The 10900-nt window shown below is 38.0% G+C and overlaps 1 protein-coding gene across 1 annotated transcript; it reads right to left on the bottom strand.

Moving 5' to 3' along the window:
• Positions 1 to 2000: 2000 nt before the first annotated feature.
• LOC110918312 (leucine--tRNA ligase, chloroplastic/mitochondrial) lies at positions 2001 to 9627 on the bottom strand. Its single transcript, XM_022162646.2, has 20 exons — positions 9249 to 9627; positions 8106 to 8250; positions 7963 to 8019; positions 7770 to 7889; positions 7567 to 7671; positions 7225 to 7448; positions 7044 to 7110; positions 6331 to 6485; positions 5674 to 5935; positions 5397 to 5591; positions 5187 to 5266; positions 5030 to 5092; positions 4873 to 4954; positions 4700 to 4777; positions 4527 to 4628; positions 3705 to 3877; positions 3441 to 3618; positions 2739 to 2816; positions 2529 to 2660; positions 2001 to 2452 (listed from the first exon to the last, which is right to left on the bottom strand). The coding sequence occupies exons 1-20, from the start codon at positions 9605 to 9607 to the stop codon at positions 2210 to 2212; spliced, it is 2898 nt and encodes a 965-aa protein (XP_022018338.1). The 5' UTR covers positions 9608 to 9627; the 3' UTR covers positions 2001 to 2209.
• Between the last annotated feature and the right edge of the window lie 1273 nt (positions 9628 to 10900).

Consider the following 10900-nt stretch of genomic DNA (forward strand, 5'->3'; position numbering starts at 1 on the left):
AACTTCTTCACGTACAAAGTGAATATATATCTCCACGTGTTTGGTTCACTGATGTTGGACTGGATTTTCGGATAAATAAACAGCAGATATGTTGTCACAATAGACGATAATAGCCTTACGAAGAGGCACGTGCAACTCAAGCAGTAAATTACGCAGCCAACTTGTCTAGAAGACCAAGATAGGAGGTTACTACCCAAATAAACACAATACCTGGATGTGGACCATCGTGAATCAGGGCATCCGCCTCGGTCAGCGTCGGAATAGGCTGTAAGAGAAGTGACTGGAGTGATGTGTAAACGGATCCCATAATGTAGTGTAGTAGTGTACCCTTCAAATATCGTAGAATGCATGAATAAACATAGTTGTTGCACAACATAGTAAATAAAAGATGAAAACCTATGAAACCAAGCGCGTGGCGCTTGTTAAAGTCCATATAAGGATTTTCGTAGGCGACAAACATAATCAGACTTAGAAAGATCAACAAACCCAAGCGGTTGATGCATAAAAACGGTCTCCTATAACGTACCATGCAAGAAAACATTTTTTACAACCATTTGATGTATCAGCCAACCTTTTGAAAGAGCAAGGGTAAGAACGGTCCGAATGGTAGTAGGCTTGACCACCGGACAAAAAGTATCCATACAATCAATACCAACCGTCTGTGACTTCCCATTAATTACAAGCCTCGCTTTATAAATTATAACGGTCTAAGCTCCCATCCTGCTTGAATTTGTGGCGATATAACCACATGCAACGAATGACCGGGTGTGACACGGGGCGAGGAACCAATTCCCAAGTATCATTATCTATTAATGCCTTATATTTATGAAGCATAGCTTTTTGCCAATTTGGGTCAGACAAGGCTTTCATAGGTGAGGTTGGTAGTGGCGATACAGGTGAGGTGGTAGTGATACGAAGGTTGTGGTGTGGATTAGGTTTGGTAATCCCATCTTTATCCCTTGTAGTCATGGAATGAGTATTAGGTTGAGAGGGTGGGGGTGGGGAGGCGGTTGTTGGTTTGACGGATGCTGCATGGAGGTGTTTGGTGAAGTGGGACAGAAGGTGGACCCAGGTGGGTGTGTAGGTGACACGGGCGGGTGGGTTTGCTGAGAAGATGAAGGTTCTGGTGACCCGGGCGGGTGGGCAAACGACCCGACCGGGTGGATAGGCTGAGAAGATGAAGGTGTTGGGTTGGTCGGTGGGTCGGTGTGATGGTTGGTTGGTTCGTGAGTTGGCGTAGGGAAGCTAACCGAGGATCGTCATCGTCAAGGAAGGTGTAGGCAGCGTTTGGTACGGGTGTGGAGAACGGGAACACGCTTTCGTCAAAGTCCACGTGGCGAGATATGTGAACTCTGCCGGTGGTGGTCAAGGCAGCGGTATCCCCGAAAGTTATCCGGGTAACCATCGATGGAACCAATCCACCGGATAAAACCAATGAGAGTTATGACTCTTGGAGAAAATCGATGCAATCGTTCTTCAGTGGATTTATGGCACACTCACAGCTGAAATATCGGTCAGGATCTTAGAGACCGAGCAAACCGCACAGCAGGCATGGAATAGGCTCCAGTCGATTTTTCTCAACAACAAACAATCACGTGCAGCAACTTTGGAACACGCCTTCAATACTATTACGTTAGCCTCCTGATCGTCTCTAACTTGATTATTTTCAGCAACTCAAAGAGATTTCCGAACAGCTTAATGATGTCGGTCACACCGTATCCGAAACTTGTCTGGTCATGCAAATGGTTCGAGGTCTCTCACCAGAATATGACACAACGGCTGCCTTCATTAATCAATCAAACACTTCTTGGGATGATGCACGAGACATGGTTGACAGGGAACAGAGAAGACAAGTGGCTCGGCAACAACCATCACAGTCTGCTTTCCCCATAGGCAACGTAACAACAACCGCCTCCACCTACCACTCACCCCGGCCAACAATACAATTACGTATATAGGGGCCTTTCCTAACTAACATTCCTCAATTATGGGAATACAAATAATACAAAATAATGGAGTACATAATATCTTATTGCTAATGTACATATGGCGAAAGAATCCAAATAAGACAAAAAGATGAAAAGGCGTATTCGTGTCTAGGTGTATTCAAGGTTCTCAACTTGGTGTTTATCGCAAAACACGATCAAATCGTGCGCTACATACACTAACAAACAAAATGAATCTCAATTTATACCCGTAACAAAGAAGATTATCGCGAACCAACTTTAGTGTTTTCGCGCTCCAAAATGACGTTCAAAATCTTTCCAGGAACATAAACTCTTTTCTTTACGGCTTTACCGTCAAGATATTTAGATAGTTTTTGATCAAGTGAAGCCAGTTTGAAAGCATCATCTTCCGTGCATGATACTTCAACTTGTACGGTGCCTCTTGTTTTGCCATTGATTTGAACCGGTAGTGTGATGGTGGTGTCTTGTAAATAAGCAGGATTTGCCTGCACATAATATATTTATTTCATTTTTTATTATAAAAAAATTAACATTTCTTTTTCTCAAGGGACCAAAATGTACCTTCGGGAAAGGCTCGTACGCCAATGAAGTCGTGTGTCCTAATCTAAACCAGAGCTCCTCGGCCATGTGCGGTGCGTATGGAGAGAGTAATAATACGAATGGTTCGATAATTGATTTTGGTAATTTATCCCACTAAAAACATTTAAACAAAAATAAATATTTGTGAGGACCAAGTTATTATTATTTATATGCAAAGTAGAATGAAAATACCTTATATGCAGAATTAATGAACTCCATCATTGCAGATATCCCGGTATTGAACCGTGTTGCTTCAATTTCATCGGTCACCTACACCGTTCAAAAACACCATGTTAAGAATTTCGACCCGTTTACTTATAAGTTGTTCGCTTTGGGTTATGTCTTATCCAACTGTCAAATGGGCCAAACATGAAAAGAGCAAAATGCCATTTCCGTCCCTGAGGTTTGGCCAGTTTTGCGACTTACGTCCAAAGGTTTGTTTTTTTTGCATTTGGATCCAGAAAGTTTGAAATCTTGCCAATTTCGTCCGACTCGTTAACTCCATCAATTTTTCTTCATTAAGTCAGGGGTATTACCGTCTTTTTTAGACATTTTTCTCTTAAACTACAAACGCTATTAGAAATAAAGATCCATCTCTGTTGACTTTATTTCTTATAGTGTTTTTAGTTTAATTTAAAAAATGTCTAAAAAAGACGGTAGTACCCCTGACTTAACAGAGAAAAATTGATGGAGTTAACGAGTCGGATGAAATCGGCAAGATTTCAAACCTTTTGGATCTGGATGCCAAAAAAACAAACCTTTGGACGAAAGTCGCAAAACTGGCCAAACCTCAGTGACGAAAATGGCATTTTACTCATATAAAAATTTCCTTAAAAAACCCAAACAAATGAGCCCATTTCACCCTTTATAATGAGTTTGAGCTATATTTGTTACCTTGTCTATACATCTATGTAAAGCTTTAAGTTGTTCTAGCGACGGGTTTTCATCAACCGTCACTGTTTGATTTTCATATGTTCCATTAGATAACGGTGAACCGACAATCAACCTCCAAGATCGGCCTAAAAACCGATGTACGCCTTCAATGCCACTGGTATTCCATGTTTTTGAGTCCCTGAAAATGCAATTTGTGTAAAGTCAAAGCAGTCAACACAATAGAAGTACGTTTTAAAAACCAAAAATTCAAGACTCGCTAACTACCTTAATGGGCCCATGAACATTTCGTATAGTCTAAGAGAATCTGCGCCGTATTCTTCTACAACATCATCAGGATTAACGACGTTGCCCCTACTTTTACTCATTTTGTGGGCCCGAGCAATCAACCGGATACTAGGATCGTCTTTCAATACAAATGAATTACCGGATTTGGTAACCTACAAAGAAGTTTTACATATAAATTAGGAGTAAAGTACACAAATGGTCCCTACGGCTTACCAAAATTTTGGGTTTGGTCCCTAGCTTTCCAAAAGTACACGAATGGTTCATGTCGTTTGCATTTTGTAACATATTTAGTCCCCAGCTTTTTCCAAAAGTACATGGATGGTCCTTATGGTTTGCACTTTGTAACACATTTAGTCCTTAACTTGGACTTGCTGAAACCTTTAGATTTGTTGGCTAGGGACTAAATGCGTTACAAAGTGCAAACCACAGGGACCATCCGTATACTTTTGGAAAGCTAGGGACCAAATCCAAAATTCTGGTAAACCACAGGGACCATCCGTGTACTTTACTGTATAGATTAGCTAAAATAACTTTGGTGTAGTTTAAGGAAAAAATTTGATTAATTGAAAAAAAAAAAAAAAAAAACTCATTTATTAAATTCAAGAAAGAAGGGGCAAGAAAGCATGTATGGGTCAACCAACCCAATATGTGAACCGTACTATAACTACTCATTCTTGATAACCCGTTACCCAACCCGCCTAAAGCCCCCATTTTAAAACCTCAATATTAAATCGGTAATATACGTAGTTTTAATATAAAAAGTTCCTACAACGAGATGGATAGAAAGATCAAAGATCATACGTTTTCGTCGGGTATCCTTTCTTGCTTATGCTCTCCTAACGCATCAAGAAATTCAGCAGACACAAAATTCCCGTCTTGATCTTTGCAAGCCATGTATTGTACCTGCAAATCATCTAATTTACAAATTTGACCAACACTAAAGTCAACAAGTTGACCAAGTAGGTTTTACTTACTTCTCCAAGAATGATCCCTTGGTTTATAACACATTTAAACGGTTCTTTAGTTGACACCACACCAATATCATAAAGAACCTGAAACATGAATGCAAGAAGTCAACCACAATCGATATCATTAATCTATTTTGTGACAATCACAAGAGGGTAAATAGGGAAATTTAACTTCAAACCTTGTGCCAAAATCTCGAGTAGAGCAAGTGAAGAACCGCATGTTCAGCACCGCCAACGTACACATCAACCGGACCCCAATACCTGATGGTTTCCAACCATAAAAAAATAAAATTAATTTAACTGTAAAAAAACATCGCAAAAAATAATTGTTCTTACATTTCTTTCTTCTTGTCAACCAACTGCGTTGAGTTTTTAGGATCCATAAATCTTAAATAGTACCTGCACATACGTATACAATCTTGAAGGTTAATAATGTAACTTTTTGTAGTATTGATTCTCATTTGATATACCAATAAAAACCAATTGTATTTACCAGCAAGAACCAGCCCATTGTGGCATAGTGTTTGTTTCACGCTTAGCTGGCTTTCCCGAAGAAGATTCAACAGTTTTAACCTGAAAAAAAGAGTCAAATAATTTATCTCATAAAAAATCAGCGAAAAACAAGTTACAATCCAACAATCATTTACAAAAGAGAGACAAAAATGTTTTACGACGTTCAATTGTTGGCTAGTTTTCTTCTTACCCAAGACACTGCTTTTGAAAGCGGTGGGTCCCCCGTGCCAGTTGGCGTGAAATCATCAAGCTCCGGAAGTGTAAGTGGAAGTTCGGTTTCGGGAATTGGAATCGTTTCACCACTTTCATCCAAGAATACAACAGGAATCGGTTCTCCCCAATATCGTTGTCTAGCAAAAAGCCAGTCTCTCAATTTATAATTCACCTAAAAAATACAAAATACACACAGAACACTTAACAGAAGATTATAATTTATAACATAAAAAAAAATAAAAAAATAAAAAAACCTTTCTATTCCCGTTTCCAGTCTTCTCGACCCAGTCAATAACTTCCTTTGCAGCTTCTTTACTTCGTAACCCGTTAATATCGAGACCCGTTTTTGAACTTGATGAATTTATGATGTCACCTTCTCCGGAAAACGGTTTTTCAAAATCATCACAACATTCATCTGAGGTTACCACCCAATGTATAGGAATATAATATTTTTTCGCAAACTCGTGATCACGCGAATCATGAGCAGGAACGGCCATTATTGCTCCAGTACCATAGCTGCAATAAACATTATATATAACAAAGTTAATGCTTGTGAATAATGAGGTGGTGCTAAAATGCACCATCTCCCTTTGCTAAAATAAGCTGCACTATCTACGCTAAAGTGAGCCGCTTTTTGTAGTTTTTGTCTTTCTTGTGGTCTTTTTTACTTTCAATCACACCCGTATACTTTAAATAACTTGTGTTCGTTAATTATACCGATTGTCGGTATTGTAGTTTTGAAGTTTTTCCTTTTGGTTGGTATACTGAGTATTAGTACTGTATCGATACTGTAATGAACTGAACTGATCTGACTGGATCCCGCCGCAACGCGCGGGGGAAATTAACTAGTTGATTAACAATTAGAAAATAATAACTAAAAAATGAATAAATAAACGTAAAGAAAAACCCACCTTCCCAAAACATAATCAGCAACCCATATCGGGATAGCTTCCCCGTTAACCGGATTTCGAGCGTAGCAACCGCTAAAAACTCCGGATTTTTCCTTTTGAAGCTCGGTTCGCTCAAGATCACTCTTTCTAGAAGCAACTTCTTTGTATTCTTCGACCTGTTAAAAAGATAAACGATTCACGAAATTTTTACAGTTTTGTAAATAAAGAAACCGTATGGCATAAAAGAAAATGTAGATATAGGGTCGCAAACGAACCAAATGTCCAGCGAACAGTTCATTAACGGTTCAGCGTGAAGTTCGTTTATTAAACAAACGAACACGATCAAGAAATTTCGTTCGTTTAGTTAAATAATCGAACATGAACAGAGACCACGCTCGTTCATTTGTGTTCGTAAACGTTCGGTGACGTGTTCATTTATGTTCGATAGTTCATTACTGTTTTTAGTGTATCATATATTTTGTTCATGAACTCTTGTTTGTGTTCGTTTGTTTCCATTTGTGTTCATCAACGTTCGTTTTCGTTTGTTGCCTAAAATTAACAAACGAACGCAAACACGTTCATTTCTTTAACAAACAAACACGAACATAAAATCTCATTCTGTCAGTGTTCATGAACAGTTCGTGAACACATATATTTCTTAACAAACGGACACGAACAAGGTCTTGTTTGTGTTCGTTCGGTTCATTTGCAGCCCTATGTGGATATGAATTTACAATATTTTGTTGGGCCTCCGAGACGACAGACGCCAGCAAGGGATGCTCCGGTGCTAGCACTAAATAACTACATCGTGAAAACAAATAATAATAAGAATATTTTCATTTAATCATTAATATTAATATTACGTAAAATGAAGAAAGAATAAGAAATTAAGAACAAGAAGCATAAATATAATACGTTGCTCCAAATATGGTATCTGGCCTCGTTGTATAAACAGTAATTTTCGCATCCGTCTCCTGATTATCGCTACTCAAAACACGAAAATCCACTTCGGCCCCTTGTGATTTTCCGATCCAATTTCTTTGCATTTCTTTGATGCTCTCAGGCCAATCAAGATCCTCTAAATCTTCTAGAAGACGGTCTGCGTATGCAGTTATCTTGAGCATCCATTGCTTCATCGGCTGCTTGGTCATAAACAATCAACTGTAAAATTATAAAAGATCCAATAAAAAGCATAAGAAAAAAAATTTAAAAAGTCAAACGGTGATAAAGTACCACAAAACAAAACCACTAGCATACCTTTCGTATGACAGGATGACCGCCACGCTCACTCACACCATCCACCACTTCCTCGTTTGCCAACACGGTTCCGAGAGCGGGGCACCAGTTAACCGGTACCTCGGCCTAAATATTACATAAAAAACATGATAATTATATATTAAACTTCTCGTGAGTCGTGACATAGTGGATAATGCTCTTGGTGGGTTTTTTTTTTTCGCGACCTGATACGCGAGTCCTCTTTTTAGAAGCTGTAGAAAGATCCATTGCGTCCATTTGTAATAATCTGGTTCTGTCGTAGAAATTTCGCGATCCCAGTCATACGAAAAGCCTAAAGATTTAAGCTGAAACTTTACATAATTAATAATGTGTTGACAAAAAAAAAGTTATGACCCATGATAGTTAAAAGTGAATTACCTGTGTCCGGAACCGGTCAATATTCTTTAAAGTTGTGATTTTTGGGTGAGTACCAGTCTGCACAACATCAAGCAACAACCTTTAACATTGTTTTTTTCAAAATACTAACACGACAATGTATTTGTCGAAAAATAACAAGAGACCTCAATGGCATATTGCTCAGCGGGCAACCCGAATGCATCCCATCCCATCGGATGCAGAACGTTAAAACCTTGCATCCGTTTAAACCTAGCAAGAATGTCAGTAGCGGTGTATCCTAGAGGATGCCCCACATGTAAACCAGCTCCACTGCAATGATGATAAATAACAAACTCAAACGTGACATGTTTGGATATCCGATATTGAATCGAATTGTTAAATTTTATTTAAATATAGCACAATTGGCTTAGTCCAAATCACGAATGCTGTGTTATACCCGTCCCTCATCCCTCGCTGCCACCTCAGCGCCACATCACCATCTCCTCACATCCCTCACCTCCACCACTCAACCTATGTTATAACTTATAAAGAATTCATTCGAAATCCCGTCATGTGTTTGGTTGGTATAATTGTCAATGGAATTGGAATATAAAACATGTAAAATGACATAACTACCTTGTATCCAATAAGCTATGCAATTAATGCGGTAAAATATCGGATATCGGTCAAGGACCGATAATTGAAATATAGGTTATCTCAGTGAGATATCGGTGGGATATTGGTAATTTTAATATAATGCAGAATTTATATATATATAGCAATTTAACACCAATAATTCAGTGATATATCGGTTATATCAGTCAAATATCGGTCAACGTAGCCGATAATATCGGTACCGATATTTGACACCGATATTTTACTAAGGGACCGATATAACCGATATAACTGATATATCACTGATATTAACTGCATAGCCAATAAGAAAGAAGTGAACCGGATATTTAGATTCGGTTCCAGTTCATTATATTGTTGAAACGAACAGCATAAGGAACCGAATCTACATTCCAATTCCATTTAATTATGTGGAACAAACACTACCTAAGGCCACCCCAGCACCACATCACTATCTTCTCCCATCCCTCGTCTCCACCACGCAACCTATGTTATACACGTCCCTCATCCCTCACCTTCTTTATTTTATTTTTTATAAACATTTAATAATTAAAATTAAATCAACACATTTGTCAATTTAAATAAGAAATTTTCATTAACAATTAAAAAAGTTTACTATCTCTAATCAAACATGTGAGCATTGAATTGCAGTAAAATATTACACAAATAGTATAAAAATTAATGGATTAAGATACCTTGGATAAGGAAACATATCAAGAACATAATACTTAGGTTTAGATGTATCAATTTCATCATCAGGTGTACGGAAAGTCCGATTCTGGTCCCAGAATTTCTGCCACTTGTGTTCAATTTCGTGAAATGGGTATGCCCTAACTTTAACAGCTTCTTTTGAATCTTCAGTAACATTATTAGAAATAGTACAATTACACGGTCGAAATGTAAAGTATTTTTTTGGAAAACTGGTGGTGGTGAGAGTAGAGGAGTGGTGGTGCGGCGGAGAGCGGCGGCGTTGGGGGATTAGGAGAGTCCGGTGGTGGTGGGAGAGTGGAGAAGTGAGTGGTTGAGGAGGAAGAAGCCATTGAATTTGAATCATGGTGTCTGAGAGGAATGTGTGTGTGTGTTTGGGATTGAGTGGAAGTGGATAATGTTGGCGCTAAAGGAATTTGGGCTTCTTGCCAAGGCCCAATGGGCCGTCGGTTGGGAACCCATACCCGACTTGTATCAAAGTTAAACCTCAAGGCTAAAAACGAGGTTTGTAACGAGCGCTTTTATTCATCATGAGACTTGAACCAATAACCAAATGGGAAGGACTAGAGGTGCACAAATCAGGTTTTGCCCTAAATCAGTTTGGTTTCAGTTAAAAGAAAGTCAAAATTGTTATGAATGTATCATTTATATGGTGATTTTTCACATGTATAACTCCTATAACTCCTATCTCTTTGATTTCTTTTGTATTAATGCATGTGCCTATATATAGTGGCATTTGTATATAGTGTAGAGATATCAATCAATAATATTTACGTTCCCTCATTCTCTTATTCTTCTCTTTATATTGCTAATAGGTTTAGTTGTTTTACAACACGTTATCAGCACGAGTTGCTGCAAGATGTTCATATCCATGATTTGGTTTTCCTTCATCCATTTAGATCGTCACCGCATGTAACAGCCCTTGCAGGCGATACCAACTAGTCACCATGGCTGCCATCCTCCAACTAGTCGCACCACATTCACTATTGTAACTGTTCTTCGCATGTGGCCATTGTGTTTGATATTGATTTTAATTCACTAACAACCACCGTGTACTAGCGGGGCTGCCTTGCTTTATTTTGTTTGGCTAGCGAGGTACGATCTCGAACATGTTCGTCTTATTCATTCTGTATAAGCCTATGATCGTTTCAAGAAAATATAAATAAATAAATAACTCCTAAAAAATCATATAGCGATTCTGTAAGCTAATATATATCTTCTTTTATGCTTAATATGAAAACATAGGATATGTGATAAGTTTTTGATGGGAAAATGGGAAATTATGTTACAGTGAAGTTGTTTGGGATGGTGATGATATGGTTACTCTCATTGGATAACAAATATTCAATATAAAGTAATAGGAAATGGCAAAACTGTTGAAGTATGAGTTTATCAAAAATAAATGATTTAGTGATGTTAGTAAAAACTTATGGGCCGATAGTTTGTTATGACCAAACTGTTAATTGTAAAATTTAATCTTTGTAGTGTCACAAAATATAATCTTAGAAATAAAATTGATTATAAGCGTGGTTTCAAATAAATTATACTAATAGCATTACATGTATGATGTAGAACCCATATTAATTTTATATATAAGTTTTTTTTTATTTTGTAAATGAGTCATTTGCATGTTCGTACA

The sequence above is a fragment of the Helianthus annuus genome, chromosome 16 (assembly GCF_002127325.2).
Source record: "Helianthus annuus cultivar XRQ/B chromosome 16, HanXRQr2.0-SUNRISE, whole genome shotgun sequence".
Classification (NCBI taxonomy): Eukaryota; Viridiplantae; Streptophyta; class Magnoliopsida; order Asterales; family Asteraceae; genus Helianthus; species Helianthus annuus.